Source organism: Herpailurus yagouaroundi, unplaced genomic scaffold (assembly GCF_014898765.1).
Source record: "Herpailurus yagouaroundi ecotype Mexico unplaced genomic scaffold, PumYag 29, whole genome shotgun sequence".
NCBI classification, from domain to species: Eukaryota; Metazoa; Chordata; class Mammalia; order Carnivora; family Felidae; genus Herpailurus; species Herpailurus yagouaroundi.
Genome location: NW_024412377.1, coordinates 95,164,108 through 95,182,455, shown reverse-complemented (window position 1 = coordinate 95,182,455; position 18,348 = coordinate 95,164,108). Strand labels below are relative to the sequence as shown.

At 43.2% G+C, this 18,348-nt stretch overlaps 1 protein-coding gene across 5 annotated transcripts in view; it reads left to right on the top strand.

Moving 5' to 3' along the window:
* Window positions 1–18,348, top strand: part of RASGRF2 (Ras protein specific guanine nucleotide releasing factor 2) — a 241,544-nt gene that overhangs the window by 214,004 nt on the left and 9,192 nt on the right. For all 5 annotated transcript variants that reach the window (XM_040449627.1, XM_040449618.1, XM_040449610.1 and 2 more), the window contains 5 exons: window positions 1,744–1,856; window positions 9,805–9,865; window positions 10,173–10,276; window positions 12,692–12,776; window positions 15,539–15,736. In XM_040449627.1, coding sequence (XP_040305561.1) covers window positions 1,744–1,856; window positions 9,805–9,865; window positions 10,173–10,276; window positions 12,692–12,776; window positions 15,539–15,736 — 561 coding nt within the window. The remainder of the gene's footprint in view (window positions 1–1,743; window positions 1,857–9,804; window positions 9,866–10,172; window positions 10,277–12,691; window positions 12,777–15,538; window positions 15,737–18,348) is intronic.

Genomic DNA, 18,348 nt, shown 5'->3' with positions numbered 1-18,348 from the left:
GTTTCCCCCTCGATCCCAGGTTTATATGCTGCATGTAGCCATGGTCCATTTGGTGTCCTTTAAAGTAAAACAGTTCCAGTTATTTGTCGTTCACATTATGTTAACATTTTTTTTTAAATTTTTTTTTTTCAACGTTTATTTATTTTTGGGACAGAGAGAGACAGAGCATGAACGGGGGAGGGGCAGAGAGAGAGGGAGACACAGAATCGGAAACAGGCTCCAGGCTCTGAGCCATCAGCCCAGAGCCCGATGCGGGGCTCGAACTCACGGACCGCGAGATCGTGACCTGGCTGAAGTCGGACGCTTAACCGACTGCGCCACCCAGGCGCCCCTTTTTTTTTTTTTTTTATGTTAACATTTTTGAAGAGCACAGTGTGCCTCACAAAACCCATGTGAGATTCTGCATCTTTGGAAAAAATAATAACTGATGATTTTCACAGAGCGTTACATTAGTAGGTACATGATGTTGGTTTGTTCCATTACTAGTGATGGTAATTCTGATCACTTTGTCTCTCTTTGTAATAAATCATTTCTGCCAGGGGTATGTGGGTACTTGGACATTATTAATTCTCTTTCCCAGTTAATTTCAGCATCCATTCAGCTGCCTGATCCATTATTACTGCTTTGGACAAAATGGTGATTTTTATAAAGCTCTTTTGTTTCTTTGCACTTGCTAATTGGAATTCTACTCTGAAGAAAAGTTCCTCTTCCACCCTCTCTATGTATTTACCTACTTAGGTCTCTGTGAACATCACTGGTTGTTGTGATTCAGTTGGTTATTATTTATCACTATCATTATTCATTTTGATGCTCACGTGTTCTACCTTTTGCCCAGTGGTCGCCCTTCAGTTTCACTCCTGGGTTTGTTTGGTGCAGCCCCATTGGTTTGTGAGTGTCCTTTATTTAGCCCTTGGCACATCTGTACTGAAGTTCTTTTTTTTTTTTTTTTAATTTTTTTTTCAACGCTTATTTATTTTTGGGACAGAGAGAGACAGAGCATGAACAGGGGAGGGGCGGAGAGAGAGGGAGACACAGAATCGGAAACAGGCTCCAGGCTCTGAGCCATCAGCCCAGAGCCCGACGCGGGGCTCGAACTCCCGGACCGCGAGATCGTGACCTGGCTGAAGTCGGACGCTTAACCAACTGCGCCACCCAGGCACCCCTGTACTGAAGTTCTTAATTCAAGTCACTGCCCAAATGACAGATTTTATTCTTGCAACCGATCTTTTGTGTGTGTGTGTGTGTGTGTGTGTGTGTGTGTGTGTGTGTGTATGAGCCATTGCTCTGCCCCAGTTACCGATCTTACACACGGTCCAGTGGGAAAACAGATGATTATTTCGGCCTGTACAGTGCAGTAGGTAATGCTAGGGGGAACCTTGAGAGCATCGAAACAAAGCCCTTTGCCCCACTAGATTGACGAAGGAAGGCTCCTGGGAGAAAGTATATCACCTCCTAGACGTGGAAGGTGAATAGATGTAAACATGGGGAGGAAGTGCTGTGTGGTCCAGGCTATCTCTTTGAGGAGTTTCCAGCCCCTGGGGAGCCTGTCAGAAATACTAACAATAGGACCCCATCCCAAACCAATTAACTCAGGATCTCTGGTGGGGAGAACAGTCCTAGGGTCCATACTTTTTAATTTCCTACATATCACTTTGAGAGAATTTATCGTGAGAAATGGTGCCATGTGTCCTGGAGCTAAAACATCCACAACTAAACTTTTAAAAGATCCATTTTATTTTATAGGATTTTGAGCTCAACAACGAACTAAAAATGAATGTCCTAAATTTGCTAGAAGAAGTTTTGCGAGACCCAGACCTTCTTCCCCAAGAAAGGAAAGCCACGGCGAATATTCTGAGGTAAGTGCAGTTTTCAGGTGCCTCCTAATTACGTTGGTTGGTTTGTGCTTTGTTCCAGAAAATAAGATCCTATCGAATCAGAAAGATGTATCTGAGACTCCTGGGGGCAGCAGGGGTTCTGCTGTCACTGGCAAGGTATTACGTGTCGTCTCTTTTCTGGGGGCAGATTGGCGCATGCTGCCTCAGGAACACTTGGACTGGGCGACGTGACTTGTGTGGGGCCCAGGAGTGCAGCTGCTCCTGTTTGTGTGGGCAGAGCGTGGTTTGCTGCAGGACCAAAAGCGGAGAAGCGGATGCCTTGAGGATCCTCTCCTGTGACTCCAGCAGGCATTGCAAAGAGATGATGTTTTCCTGCCGTCGGTTCTAGTTGTTTGTTGTAAGCTCATGTTGATGAGCTGGTGGTGGCATTTCGGTGAGAGTCTTGTGCTCCTGGCTTGTGGATGTGCCACCAGATAGTAGTTGTGTATTTTCTTCAGCTCGTGTTGCAAGTCCTAGACCAGCTTTACTGACTTCTTCTCAGGTTGGGATTCCCACATCATACAGGTTGTATAACTTTGGACGTCTGTGTGATAAAAGCTTGAACTTTGGGTTTCCCACAAGAGACTGTTTGTGTCTATCATTACACCCAGCATCCAAAGAGGTCACAGGCTTTCTTACAGCTTCTTGAACTGGTGGGTGGAGTTCTTTTCTAGTACGCTCTATAGCAGGAGGACAGCCATCAGGGGTTTCGTGCAGACATTTCGGTTATAGCTTTCCTGACTCATGGCTATATCGTCTGTCCCTGCTTGGGGGTGGGAAGCCCAGCATCTATCTGCTAGAGCCTGGTACCCCTTTACCATTTTGACTTCTAGTTCTGTCTTCATTTACAGTCTCTGGAAAGAGGCCTTTCTTTCTTCTAACCTTGAATATATTGTTTCCTTGTTATCCAGCTTTCTGAGAGGATTCCATCTTAGTTCAGTCTACTATGTTTTTGGAAGTCCCTCTCTGATGCAGCCATGCCAGATTTTGGTCTGCAGCTTTTTAGCAATTGGCTCCTAAGTCATTCTTACTACCATTAGCTCAAGATCCTGTCACCAGACACTTCTTTGGTCTAGGGGCTCTTGTGGGTGGAGTGTGTCTGCTTTACAACAGGTATGTTGAAGTTCTAACCCTGAGTACCACAAAATGTGATCTGGAAATAGGGCCAATGCAGATGTAATTAATTAAGAGGAAGTCCTATTGGAATAGGGTGGGCCCCTAATCCAATATGACTGGTGTCCTCATAAGAAGATGACCATGTGAAGACAGAGCAAGACACAGAGAGAATGCCGTGTGAAGATGATGCAAAGATGAAAGTGAGGCAGCTGCAAGGCCAGAAATGCCGATTACTGGCAAACCACTAAAAGTTAGAATGAGGCGGGTGCCTGGGTGGCTCAGTCGTTTGAGCATCTGACTTCGGCTCAGGTCATGATCTCACCATTCATGAGTTTGAGCCCTGCGTCAGCTCTGGGCTGTCAGCGCAAAGCCTACTTCATCTCCTCTGGCCCCCTCTCTTTCTGCCCCTCCCCCACTTGTGCGCGCGCGCGCGCGCGCTCTCTCTCTCTCTCTCTCTCTCTGTCTCTCTCTCTCAAAAACGGTAAGTAAACATTAAAAAAAAGAAGAAGTCTAGAAAGAGGCAAGAGAGGATTCCTCGACAGGATTCAGAGGGAACGTGGCTCTGCCGACACGTTGGTCTTGGGCTTCTGGCCTGCAGAACTCTAAGGCAATGAATTTCTATTGTTTTAATATGCCCAGTTTGTGGTACTTTATTAGGGCAACTCTAGGAATCTATTAAAGGCCCTCATCACTTTTTCCATGCTATGAAAACACCTAAAGAAGCTTAGGGGCTCTGTTACTATGTTTATTTTCAGATTTAAATTGTAAATACATTTTCAGATAAAGCCTGGTTTAAGTGAATGTGTGGTTATATCTGTGAATGATTACTAGTCCTTTCTTCTTTACGTACACAGGTTATTATGCTCTTTGTATTTAAAACACTAACATTTTGAAACCACTTTCTGGAAGTTTGTGCCCCCAGGGACATTTGACTGGACAGCTGGCAGGGAAATGAGGTGTTCAGACAGGATTGGTGAATGTGCAAACCCATGTTGCCCATTCTCTCACAACATCCACACCAGACATTACTAATCAATCCTGAGGGCTTTCTGCCTGCACCAGGGGGTGAGCTTAGAACTCCACTGACCAGCACGCCATTAATTGGAGTTGGCATTTAAGATGAATCCTGTTTACCATCCCAAGTCTTTATTATTCATCAGGCTTAAGATGTGCAAATTCTTTTTGTTAAATAAATGGCCTGAGAATTAGAGGTGTGAAATCAATAAGAAATAGAAATGTTAGTAGATGGTACAGCCTGGGAGCATGACACGGAGCAGAGTCTGATTCTTATTTTCACAGGGTTCATGGGTATAATCTTGGTTCAGCCACTTAAAGCTGTCCAGTTTCTTAACCAGTCTAAACCTCAGTTCCCTCAATTATAAAATGAGGCGAATAGTACCTACTATTGAATGGTTATAAAGATTACATGGTATCATATGTTTAAAGAGGTTAACACAATGCCTGAAACATAGCACTTGTATTACTGCTGCACTTATTATTATTATTATTACTATTATTATTAGCACCGACCATAGCTCTTAGGAAAAATAGTTTCTTCCATCAAGGAAATATGGCCCAAGTAGGGTCTTAGTCAAACTCGACTTTCCTTGGGCTTCATCATTTTATCTATACAAAAGAGATTATAATAACATTGAAACCCAATTTCATATTGCACAATGATGTGAATGTAATACAAAAATCTTTCAAATGTACACTCCAAGCAGATGAATCATTTAATATGGGAATTATATCTCAATATAGTTGCTACCAAAAAACCATAGTTATAACCCACTTGCTATTTTGTAAACGAGAAGAAAAAAAGAAGTAAAAAGCAAAGCCAAAAGGAGCTCTGATGATGGGATGGCCCCAGCTGCCCACCCACAATTCTGATCCCTTGCAAAGTCTTCCCCAAATATTCCAAAAGCCCCAAGAAATGTGTACTCAGGAACAAACCCAGTCATTTTTGTGCCTCAGCATCTTTTTAAAAAAATGTTAAATGTTTCTTTTATTTTGAGAGAGAGAGAGAGGGAGGAAATCTCAAGCAGGCTTCGTTCTTTTGGCACAGAGCCCAATCTGGGGCTCGAACACACAAACCATGAGAGCATGACCTGAGCCAAAATCAAGAGTTGGACACTCAACGACTGAGCCACCTAGACTCCCCTCTGCCTCAGCATCTTTATTCAAGTTCACTGACCCAAGACCATTTGAGGGAGAGACCTTATCAGTGCCAGCACTGTCTCTGTCTAGCATGCTGCCTGACCGTCTTCTGAAGCCACCATTTCCCTATCAAAAAGCTGGCAAAGATGCCACCTGCCCCATTCCTGAGCCACATGGGCCCCAGAGCATGCCTCACTCAACCTAGAGTCTCAGGCTCTTGTGAAAATAGCTCCTTTAGTTCCTGGTACCACAATTTGTCACCGTTCCACATGTACTCACAGAGCCAAGCAGAGAATAGATATTATGCCATCCATTCTTCTTCCTTTGACCATCTTTATTCCCATGAGGCCAAGTGAAACAAAAGCCTTTGTTTAGCCCTGAGCATATCAACTAAAGCAGATGGATACCATTGGGATCAGTAGCCCATTTTAACTGAGCAGACAACCAGACCTCAAGTTCCAGTTGGGTCAGCTGGTTCTCTGAGACACCTTCCTAGGAAGCTAGGTGGTGCCAGAAAACTACTGATCATTGATTGAAGTTCCCCTGTCAAGTAAGTCATTCCACCGGCACTAAGCTTAAGGGTCCCTGCCCCAGCACACAAGATTGTGATTAAAAGAGGAATAAATGATACATTCATTTGTTAGAGTTTCTGATAACTTACCGAATCACTTATGTTTATATGTATGATACTTATATATTTATAGTTTTATTTCTTCTTTAATTTATTTTTGAGAAAAGTGCGAGCCGGGGAGGGGCATAGAGAGAGGGAGAATCTCAAGCAGGCTCCACATGGTCAGCACAGAGCCTGACATGGAGCTCGAAGTCAAGAAACTGTGAGATCATGACCTGAGCCAAAATCAAGAGTTGGACGCTTAACCGACTGAGCCACCCAGGCGCCCTTATATTTATATTTTTACAATCATGTCAAAGTGATTAGAGGGTGAAGTAGGAAGTAACACCTAGATATAACCATCCCTGATGGGATGCCATCATTCATGAAATCTCTTTGTGAAAAGAAGCCATCATGGAGTATATGAGAAAGAAACAGAAATCAGCAGGATTATTTAGTAACCCTGAAAATTACAAAGATGTTCCTGTTAATTCATTTCTTAATTTGGAAACAAATGGAATTATTTCCAACGAAGCCATGAGATTTCAGTACTGAAAGTTTCCATGCATTTCTAAGATATGCCAGAGCAAGGGTAGCAATGGGCTCAGGAGAGCCTAGAGGGAAGTAAAGCCACGTCTAAGAAAGCAAAGGAAGGAAGAGGTGGTCTGGCAGGTCCCAGAAGGGAAGCAACAAGTGATTAAACCTCACAAAGTGAGGAGGAGCAGAGACTGGGGCAGGCAGGTCATGCCAGGAGCACAAGCCAGCCAGTCTTAGTCACAGCAGGCAGCCCAGAGAGTGTGGACCAGTCTGAGGACAGAGGGCAGTTGCTCTTAGCTCAGTTTTTAAGACTATCTGATTTCTACTGTTGAAGGAGCACTTTTCCAGTCATAGAACTTGAATAATCCCATTTCCTTTAAAAATTTTTTATCTGGAGCATCCGACTTCAGCTCAGGTCATGATCTCACAGTTTGTGGGTTCAAGCCCTGCATCGAGCTGTATGGTGACAGCTTGCAGTCTGGAGTTTACTTTGGATTCTGTGTCTCCCTGTCTCTCTGCCCCTCCCCTAATCACGCTCTGTCTGTCTCACCAAAAATAAATAAAATGTTTAAAAACTTTTTTAAATAAAAAAATAAAATTAGATAAATAAAATTTATCTGGTGTTGTTATTATAAACGCACAAATATTAAACAGATCATGCTGACTGGGAGATGTGAGAGAAACCCAGTATCCTGGAGTGGGCATCAAAGCGCTAAAGCTGTCAGGAGACTAGAAGCAAATCCATCCAGTATTGGAGCTGGACCAGAGTTTTCACATCTAAGGGAAAATAGGTGAACATACCTCCCAGTGAATACAAGTTGTGGTTGCGAGAGATAAAGACATATCGCACTGTAGTTAGAGGTAGCCCAGACATGAGATATTTATATGCAATCAAGCTGTGTAACAGTGAGATGTAAACATGAAATGTATTTAAACATATATTACCTTTATATAGTAAACTGGATGCTTCCAATGATGAACCATCTCTGCCCCACACACTCTCACAGGGATTACTTTATGAGGAAGAAACTTAATTGGCATACATAGTTTGTTGTCTTCTTTGTGAATAAAACCCTCGGCTCGAGACTTTTCTATTTCTAAATACTGCTCCCCCTGTGACATTGTATGGACTTGCTGTTCTGAATCTATGTGGCAGAGAGTTTTTGGTAGACAACTAACATGCCATGAAAGGAAAAGAAACAAAGACTGGCTTCATAGGTAGCCCGCTGGAATGGGTCAGGTCATGAAAAGGTGACCCACAAACATCACAAAGCCCCGAGCAGCATCAATAGGCACTTGTGAGAGGAGAAAATGTTAGATAATTTAACCAGACCAGATGTATCTTGGAACATTAACATGAGATCACTGAGGAAAGGAACATTTGATAGAAGCTAACTACTTTCTTGACCACTTCTTTCCAAGGAAAGAATATTACCCAGCCTCATTAAAAAATATCTTTTCCATGGGTACACATAGTTATGTGGCCACCGATCTCTCTCCAGGAACCGAGACTACCCTGGAAAGAATGACATGAGCTTTGGGAAATAGTCACTTTTATCCCGTGTGTGTAATCCTTAGGTAGGATTTAATAATCTTTGGAGAAAGACTTCTGTTTGCTTATTTTTTCCTCACCTCAATCTGCCTTTTATCGTATTATGAATATTTCTTTTTGATTGCAAATGATATGGCTCATTGCTAAGAAGAGGACCACCACTCCTAGAATCTAGAAGGAATCTTCTCCTTGGTAAACAGTCCTTTGCTCCTCTGCTAAACAGCCAAGAGCTTTTGTAAGAGAGGAAAAGAGAGGAAAGAGACTGGACATTTCTGGATGTGTGCTCTACGCTGGAGCCTTGAAGAGGTGTCTTTATAAGTCTGCCTAAGATAAGCAAGAGCAACAGGACAACACAGCTGACCAAACCCTGGGCAAGTTAGTCAGTTCCCTTGAGCTTTGGTTTCCTTATCTGTAAAATGGACCTCATAATGCTTACCTCAAAGGGATCTCATATGACACAAGAGAGAGTGTTTGTCAGATGGTTAACGCACGGCTGGCATGTAGCGTGTATATGGTACCTTATCTCTGTTGCTTTTGTATTTTTGAGGGTTGTAGTTCTGTTTTCATCAATTCGGAACACAACAGAACATCACATCATGATTTCTTTTAGTTTTTAAGTTTATTTATTTATTTTAAGAGAGAGAGAGAGAGAGAGAGAGAGTGAAAGAGAGTGCAAGCATGTGCAAGCAGGGGAGGGGCAGAGAGGGAGAGGGATAATCTCAAGCAGGCTCCACACCATCAGCACAGAGCCTGACATGGAGCTCGAAGTCATGAAACTTCAGATCATGACCTGAGCCAAGATCAAGAGTCAGACGCTTAAGCAACTGAGCTACTGAGGTGCCCCCATTATTTCTTTTAAAACTACCTTCCTACAGCAGACAGGCTACATGGTTTGGGACTGTTTAAATATTTCAGTATTTTTAATATGTGATTGTGTCTTCATTTTGGAAGGCTTAAAATGCTTGGCCCAGATGGTAAGTTATGTAATCAGTATAATTCTCCTGGACTCTGAACTTCTGTTGGACATGAAATGTCACTCCCACTCTGAAACCCACACCCACTTCAGGATTCATTAACTTATGTATTTATTCAGTCATTCATCACTGAAAAAAAATACTGAGAGCTGAATAACTCTGTGTGTGGGGATATAGCACCAAATGCATCTTGGGAAAGTCCATCTGGGAATCAAGGGAAAAGAGTTTACCTGCTGGCTTCTGCTTTGCACTGTTCAGATTCTTGCCAACCAGGAACTTCTCTGAGCTTCTGTCTACATGTGCACGGGGAGGGGGTCCTCTGCCTCTTCTGCCACAGCATCAGCACAGAAGGGCCAGGGTGGGAGCTAGAGGAGTGTGGATGAGGCACTCAGGCCCATTGGAATCTCTGACTGATGGGATCGCAGGATACTTGAACTCACAGCCTGGATCCTCTCAGTAGTGCAGAGCACACCAGCTCACGCTCGGGTTCACCTTGATTATGGATTTTTTTTTAACGTTTATTTTTTATTTTTGAGACAGATAGAACATGAACGGGGGAGGGTCAGAGAGAGAGGGAGACACAGAATCTGAAACAGGCTCCAGGCTCTGAGCTGTCAGCACAGAGCCCGATGCGGGGCTCGAACTCACGGACTGTGAGATCATGACCTGAGCCGAGGTCGGACGCTCAACCGACTGAGCCACCCAGGCGCCCCGATTGTGGATGTTTTATTTACAACCTTGTGTGTAACAGGTTGGCTCCTCGATATAAGCCAGCTCTATGATCTTCCTGTGCCTCTAACGTGTGTGTTTTTCTGTTTCCTTGACTTCCTGTCTCCAGCTTATGTCTCTGCAGGCTCCAGCTGGCAGCACAGCCTCATGGACCCGAACCCCTCAGCTTCCCACCCAGGGAGAACCAAGTGCATGTTGTCATTTTGTTCCTGGCATGTTTCTTTCCATGGATGATACTTTGATTTCATTTTTTAGGGCCCTTTCACAAGATGATCAGGATGACATCCACCTAAAATTAGAGGATATAATTCAACTGGTAAGTCCAGCCATGGTCTTATTCAGCATGATTATTTGCAAACTGCTTCTCAGAGGCAAACAACTTGCCCATAACTGATACCTGGATGCTCAACCGTAGTTCTACCAATGAAGCACTGTGAGATGAACTAAATTCGACTTGGGGTTTAGCTGTTGGTCCATGATATTAATGTTGGCTGATGTTTCTGAGCTTTTTGCCATTTTCTTTGTAGCCCCAATCTGTGATGGACTTTGTTCTTGAGCAGCTGCCTTGAGCTGCTGGGCACCTCGCTCTCAGTGTGTTTCATTCCCACCTTCCTCTCTTGCAGACAGACTGTCCGAAGGCTGAGTGCTTTGAGACCTTGTCAGCCATGGAGCTGGCTGAGCAGATCACCCTCCTGGACCACATCATTTTCAGAAGCATTCCCTACGAGTGAGTGTGGCCCTCACGGCTGCAGGCTCCCTCAGGCAGGACTTGTGGGCTTAGAGCCGCCATTATTCCTAAGGCAGATGTGTGTGCACAGAGGTGTGAGTCTTAATCTTACAATGGTTTGGTCCCACTTGAATGCCTTTTGGTCACAGTTTATTCTAGAAATATTGATTTGGCAACACTGAGGACTATCAAGATGGTCACTCTTGTGTTTCTCTATGTTCTGTAGTTCCCGTGGAATGTGAATTTCTTCGTATTCTCACATCCTCGCATTATAGAAACCTCAATATGGCTGTAACAGTGGTTCTCAAACTTCATGGTGTCTAAAATCATTTGGGAAGCTTGTTAAAAATGTACATTCCTAGATACCTCCTTCTGAGATTTGTGATTCTAGGAGGTTTGAGGCCCAGGAAACTGCATTTTCAGTGGGAATCCCAGACAATATTGCGTGATCTAAGACAATACGTTGAGAAGCACCGATGTTGGGTGAAGCTATACATTTTGCTACAACTATTCACCCACTTCCACGAGCCAACAAGTATTGCTGAACTTTGAGACGCTGCAGCAGCATAGATTCCCGAGACAGCTTTGCACGGGGTGCATGTGGAGCGTAGACGTGCTGCATGAGCTGCCAAGTAACGAGCATCAGTATCACTGCTGCCCTTTAATCTTCCCATGTAGTGGATGAAGAGGGCCTTTAGACCCCTTCAAGCTGCAACAATCCGTAGCTCCACAAACAAGGCCTTTGTCTGGACAAATGACAACTGTTGGCACATGTCCTCTGTGAAATAGCTAAATTGCCGGTAAAGCAGGGGCTGGGCATGAGATATGAACGGTGACCCATGTTGTATGTAGAAAAGAGGACATCGTGATGATGGAGAGTCAGGTATGGCGATGGGTGGTCAGAGCTGCAGCTGTGTCAGAGAGGCATAAGGGGCGAGGCCAGGAGATGCCCCTGCAGACTTTTCTTTTATGTGTTTTATCTTCTTCCCCTCCCCGCCTCTCTACCCAGGAACAAGCGGGGCAGGGGATGGAGGGAAGGAATATGGCCTGTTGGCTCTACAAATGAACCCAGTGACTACTGGAGTGAAGACTTGAGTTAGAAACCACAGTGCCTCTCCCCCCACCCCCCGCCCCACCTCCTCACTCCCCTCTAGTGCAGTGGGGATTTGGTGGGGAGATGAACATGACCTCTGTGGAGGAAGAGAAAGAGAAAGGCTGAACACCCATGGGTGGTCTCTTCCTGGGACCCTTACTGGGACCCTTCCTCTCTTCTCTTCTCTGTCCCCACCCTGCTGATGGGAACATCTACCAATTATTTTTGTCTGTGGAACTGGCACACCTTTATGTCCAACAGCCTTGCAGGAATATGAAGGAACAAAAAACCCTTTGCAGGGACTCAGCCAACATTTCTGGATTAAGACTGTGTCAGAGTAATTGCATTTCAGGTTATTTTTTGTAATACCTATACAAAATAATCCCTGTATGCTCCAGCTTGATTGTCCCTTGCTTGCTGTGATCTGGTGGCCTGCTCATGGGTGAAGTGAAGGAGCAGGGATGTTATTCTGAAGAAAGACCTTCCACCAGGCTGAGCTCCCACCCCTGTAACTGCCTTCACTACATGAAGTGGTAACAACAGTGTTTGTTTATTCAGCCTTTACCACATGTACCGTTCTGGGCTCTGGGGAGAATAAAGGAAAATCCCTGCCCGTGGAATTGACATTGTCCTGGAGAATATCAGAGCAAAGTGGAGGAAAACATGTTGTTCTTGGTTAACGTTTTTGGTGGTGATGGATTTTTTTGGACCTTCTGCTAAGGCTTAAGATTTTTCATTTATTTATTTATGTATGTATGTATGTATGTATGTTTATTTATTTTTGAGAGAGAGAGAGACAGAGCTTGAGTGGGGAGGAACAGAGGGAGAGGGAGACAGAATATGAAACAGGCTTCAGGCCCTGAGCTGTCAGCACAGAGACCTTTGTGGGGCTCGAAGTCATGAACTGTGAGATCATGACCTGAGCTGAAGTTAGATGCTTAACTTGACTGAGCCACCTAGGCTCCCCAAGGCTTAAGATTTTTTAAAGCTGATCCAGTGAAAATAGTCTTGGTTTCTGAATTAGTACTTTATTCCTTCTGTGTTGGCCATTGTTTACCACTTTCAGAGAAGTTTTTATAATGATCGTAATCCTTACAAAGTTCAAACTCTTCTAAGAAAAAGGTGGAAATTGAAAAATCTTTTTCTTTTGACATCGAGTGGTAAAATGCTAGAGATGAGCAAAAATTGATTTGAGTCGGTCAGGAGCACTAGATGTTGGGCAATGTCAAAATTAATGTATATAATAATCATACTCATTGTTCAGGATCATAGCCACCATTTAAGAAACTAAATTGGTCTTGTGTTCTGTTTTGAACTTACAGAGAATTTCTTGGGCAGGGGTGGATGAAGCTGGATAAAAATGAAAGAACACCTTACATTATGAAAACCAGCCAGCACTTCAATGATGTGAGTAGCCATAAAAATAAAATGTGGGCATGTTGTAGGAAGATGAGTCAGGGTCTTAAGACTCCTTCTCTAAAACAGAACTGATGAAATGTTAAAAAAAAAAAAAAAATATTCAAGCTTATATCTTCTCTAAGAGCTCCAAGTTTAATAAGTTCCATTTAACTTCCAGACATGAGGTTCACTCTTGGTGGTACCTAAGTCTGGCAAGTGCTCAATAATGCATAGGTCGCTGCTATTATTTTAGCATAATCATCATTACTTCATGGTCATACACTGACTAGTTGTAATAGCACATGTGTCACCGGTTCCCAGGGGTGCTCGTGACAGTAAGGTTGGGTTAGTACAGATCACCCTCATTTTTACTGAACATTCAGCACATATGCATTCCAGGCTTGGAAGGGACCCCTTTGAGCATAATTACAGTGTTGCTGTAGCTGTGCACACTGCTGACCAGCTGTCAGTCCATCTCCCAGCTCTGCTTTTCTCCAGCAGTAAGATGGCCTTGCTGTTAAACCCACCAACTCCTAACTCCTAACTGGTTCTGTTCTAATCATCTCAGTCCTTTTGCAGAACCACATATGTGGGAGTATCTTCAGGCTTATCTAGGCAAAGGGAAGGCTCCCTTTCCAGTTCTACTAGATTACAGTAAAAGGAATAATGATGATGTTAAAAAAAAAAAAGAAGAAGACTATCAGGATCCCTGTAGGTAAATTAATAAGTCATCCAGAATCAAAATGCAAAACAACAACAAATTCCCAAGATGGTATTTTGCACAGGGTACATGCAGACTGCATATACGCTGAGTGAATGTTATCTCATGATGAGCATCCGTGTCCCCGGTGCCTAAAGGACAGGACACATGGCCCCTGTAGACTACTGTCTGAGAAGCAGAGCCCCTGCTGTAGAAAACAAGCCTGTATTGTCTGTGCCTACATACACTTGGGATATAACGAACAATCAAATCAGAAGTTCATTCCCAGGCTCCAGACTCTCATGTGTCTACCAGGATGGCCACTCATTTTGTGCCTTCAACAGATTGCAAATGGAACTTACAATTCATTGGTACTTCCCAGACCTGCCAAGCCTACTTCTACATCTGATGCTTTATTCTTAGTCTTGGGTAGTGGCCAAGACCACACGCTCACTCATCCAAGCATAGGATCTAGAGGTCATCTTTGACTCCTTCTCTGCTACCCATCCCATCTCGCTCCCGAACATATTGGTGAACCCTAAATCTACATATTTCCCAGACCCTTCTTTTCCCCTTCTTTCCCACTGCCATGACCGTGATTTGATTTTTCATCATTTTCTTTAGGAGCTCCTAACTCACTATCACCCCTGCCATCTCCTTGTCCCCCAAGTCCCTTCTTCATACAGTGTCACAGAAGTTACCTTTCTGGAAGACCAATCTAATTATACCATTTTCATAACAAAATTCTGCCAGTGGCTTCCTCTCACCTTCAGCATACAGTCCCAGCTGCTCAACCAGGCCTACAGGAGCCCTGCTTACCTGGCGTCTGTGTCTCTCATGGCTTCCTTGTGCTCCTCAGATGCCTGCAAGATCCTCTGTTACACCGTGCCTTCTACCTCTGTCCCTTTCCAAATGCTCTTCTCCTTTGATGGAAAGCAGTGGCTAACTCCTGGTCAGCCTTTAGGACTCTGTGCAGGCATGACCTGTTTCTGGAAGCCTCCTCTGTACTTGGCCAAATGCCCCATGCTACCTCCATGTTCTCAAACCCCTCCATGCAGACCTAGCTTTGCATTTCACTATGTAATATTTACTTGTTTATGTCTGTCTCCCTTCACCTTGCTGCCTAACTAGGCTCAGTGCCTTGAGATCAGGTATTCTCATTTATTTGGTCCTGTTTTGAGAACCTAAAAGAAGGCCTTGTCTAGGAGCTCAGTACAAAAATTTTTTTAATGAATATATACAATGATAATTTTGAGGCACTGTGAGATCTAACATACCTATGGAATGGTCAAACAATGGGTATACCCACTAGATTAAGTGTATGGATGTAAGATTACATATCCTATGTTCTCTGTTAGTCATCAGTCCTAAGCTGTTCTTTTCCTTTCCATATTCTAAATATTGAGCTGCTTCAGCTGCTGCCTCTTTTTGTCTTAGTTTCAATTAATAGAATTACAGTACTTAGCCTTGAAACTGTAAGTCCTGTTAACTCTGATGGAAACAAGTCCAGCGAGATAAAAAGGAATAAATGTTCTCTCTTCCCCTCTCCCTAAATGTGTCTGGCTTCAAAGGGTCTTGGGTTAGAATTTGATTTGATTGGGGGTAAATGTGTTTTCTTTCCCGTGATAACTGGATTTCCTGGTCCCCACATGTTGGGGGGCGAAGGAGCATGTGGAGAGCACCCCCCCAAAAGTGAAACTTTTCGCTTCGTAATCAGCAAAGCTTGCCATTCCTCAAGGGTCAGCTTATTCTATTTCATTTCCTCAATTACTGGAAATAACTCCTTCATCAAAATTACTGATTAAAAAAGTGATCCTTTCCTCCCAACATGTTGATTCCAAACAACCCCTCCTGTTCACTCTGAGGATGAACAGGTTCCCATTAGTTTCTTGTTGTTATTATTACTATACACTTCAGTCTTTTCAGAAGATTGGTATCTAAATATGGACTGTGATCTCCCTGTCCCTCAGCACCCTGCTTTCCTGACATTTCCATGGGTAAATTAGGCACTTTGCCTGAATGCATTGCTTTGACTCTTGGCTGGTCTCTCTTGGCTTTTCCACTGTCTCAGATGAGCAACCTGGTGGCCTCCCAGATAATGAATTATGCCGATATCAGCTCCCGTGCCAACGCAATAGAGAAGTGGGTGGCAGTGGCAGACATTTGCCGATGCCTGCACAACTACAATGGCGTGCTGGAGATCACCTCGGCCTTAAACCGAAGTGCCATCTATAGGCTGAAGAAAACCTGGGCCAAGGTGTCCAAGCAGGTGAGCACCAGCGTGTGACACATCCCGCTGCCGAGAGGAGAGGCTGGGAGACAAGAGCCAAGAGAAATATTACTAATGAGGAAATAATTAACTGAATCGAGCAGCTCAGTTGCCAAAGAAAGGTGCCAGTGTGGGTAATTACTGCGTTCTTACCACTTAATTGATTCCACTCATGTGCACTTCTAATTGGTTAATTTAGAAAAGCAAATACAACCCAAAACATTCATTATAACATATTTGGGACAACTTCAAACAGTGTAGTTGACTGGAGCTGTTTCCAAAATTATTTGGAGAACATACGTTGATTCCAAGTGAACACAGAGATGTCCTGCAGATCCATTCTTTCTCCCCAAAGCAAGGGTATGACTGCCTTAGGACCTCAATGTTCACTTTTTTTTGTTTGTCCTTTATATAGTAAAGTTTTGGCATAATGACTCAGATGTACAGAAAACCCTCTTAATTTTCTCTTAACTGGATTCAGTTTGTTCATTTTCATTCAACATTTTCAATGTGCAAATGAAATCAGTTTCTTCCGTGCCCTTTCTCCTGGCTTTCTCCCTGGGTGTTGGTGGGTGTTGGGAAGGGCGCCTCCGGGCTTGAGGGAGGCTGTGTGCACCCACCTATTGTAGCCTTCTGCTAGCCGGTCACTGGGTTCGGGCTGCCGTGAATTGCCTATGTCAGGTGTATGTATGGTCTGCCTGGTCTGCCCATCAAAGGAGCGCAGCGATTGAGGGCTTAGCTGAGCTCGCCTGCCCTTCAGCTCTCACTGGCTCTGCTGGTCCTCTGAAATCGGGTGTGTCCTTCCTTTCCTACAGGGTTCCCTGCCCTTGGTGATCTGTGGTGGGCAGGCTTCCTCCTTTATTAGCAGACAGCTACCTTGGGCCTCTCAAAGGGCGTTGGGAGAATTTTCCAGACTCCTCCACATCCTACTGGTGCCAGAGGCAAATTGTTTTGCTGTCAACAAAGCCTGGACCTTGCAAATAAAAGCCACAGCTTCTATAAGTACTGTTTTTAAAAAAACACTTTATACGTTGAGATCATTGTAGGTTCACATACAGTTTGTAAAAGATAATGGAAATCCCCTACACCCTACACCAATTGCCCCCCGATGTAAACTCTTGTGTAAGTATAAACATATCCCACCCATGAGGTTAGCATTGGAAACGTCCACTCACCTCATTCAAACCATCAGTTTTACATACACTCATTTGTGTCTGTGTGTATTTACATTTATGCCCTTTTATTACCACGGTAGTCAAGATCAACACGGTTTTGGTACCAGGATCCCTCCTGCCACCCTTTTATAGCCATAGCTGCTTCCTCCCTGCCCCTCCCTAACTCCTGGCGACCAAAAATCTGTTTTCCATCTCTATAAAATTTCGTCATTTCAAGAACATTATATAAGTGGAATCATACAATATATGACATTTTGAGATTGCCCTTTTAAAAATTCCCGTGAGATCCATTCATGGTGTTACATGTATCAGTATTTAGTTTCTTTTTAATGCTAAGTGGTATTCATGGTATAAATACAGGACGTTTTAGCCATTCACCCCTTGAAGAACATCTGGATTGTTTTCGGGTTGGGGCTGTTACAAATAAAACTGCTGTGCACATTCATGTATAGGTTTTGTGTGACTATAACTTTTTGTTTCTCTGGGATAAATGCCTAAGAGTGCAGTTGCTGGATCATATGGTTATTGTGTGTTTAGTTTTATAAGAAACTGTCAAATTCTTTTCCAGAGTGGCTGCGCCACTTTATACTTCTATCGGCCAAGTATGAGTGAGCTAGTTTCTCCAAATTCTTGCCCACATTTGGTGTTATCACAGTTTTTTATTTTAGCCCTTTTGATATCTCATTATTGTTTTAATTTGCATTTTCCTAATGGCTAATGTTGTTAAACATCTTTTCATATGCTAGTTTACCATCTGTTTATTCTCTTCAATGAAATGTCTGCAGCTTATTTTTTAATTGGATTTTTTTCTCACCTTTGAGATCTGAGAGTTCGTTCTCTATTCCTCCCACTTTATCCTTCCGTTTCAAAATTATTTTAGCTACTCTAGGTGCTATGAGTTTCCATATAAATTTTAGTAAAAAAAATTATGTCTAAAAAAACTGTATTGAGATTTTTTTTTTATGTTTATTTATTTTGAGAGAGAAAGAGTGAGATCAAGTATGGGAGGGGCAGAGAGAGAGGGAGGGAAAGAATCCCAAGCAGGCTCCGCCCTGTCTGCACAGAGCCCAGTTCATGAACCGTGAGATCGTGATCTGAGCCAAAATCAAGAGTCAGACACTTAATCACCTGTGCCACCCAGTGCCCCTTTATTGACATTTTTATTGAAATTTCATTAAACCAGTGTTGAGTCTTATTACTATGTTGAATTTTCCAGTCCACAAACACAGTATGTTTCTCCATTTCTTCAGGCTTTCTTAAACCAGCATTTTGAAATTTTCAGCATGCAAAGTCCTATATATGTTTTGTTAGATTTATGCCTAAATATTTCATTTTCTGTGGGGAAATTTTAAATATTACTGTGGTTTTATTTTTGATGTCTACATGTTCATTGTTAGTATATACAAATGTGATTTTTTTTTTTTTTTTTTTTTTTTT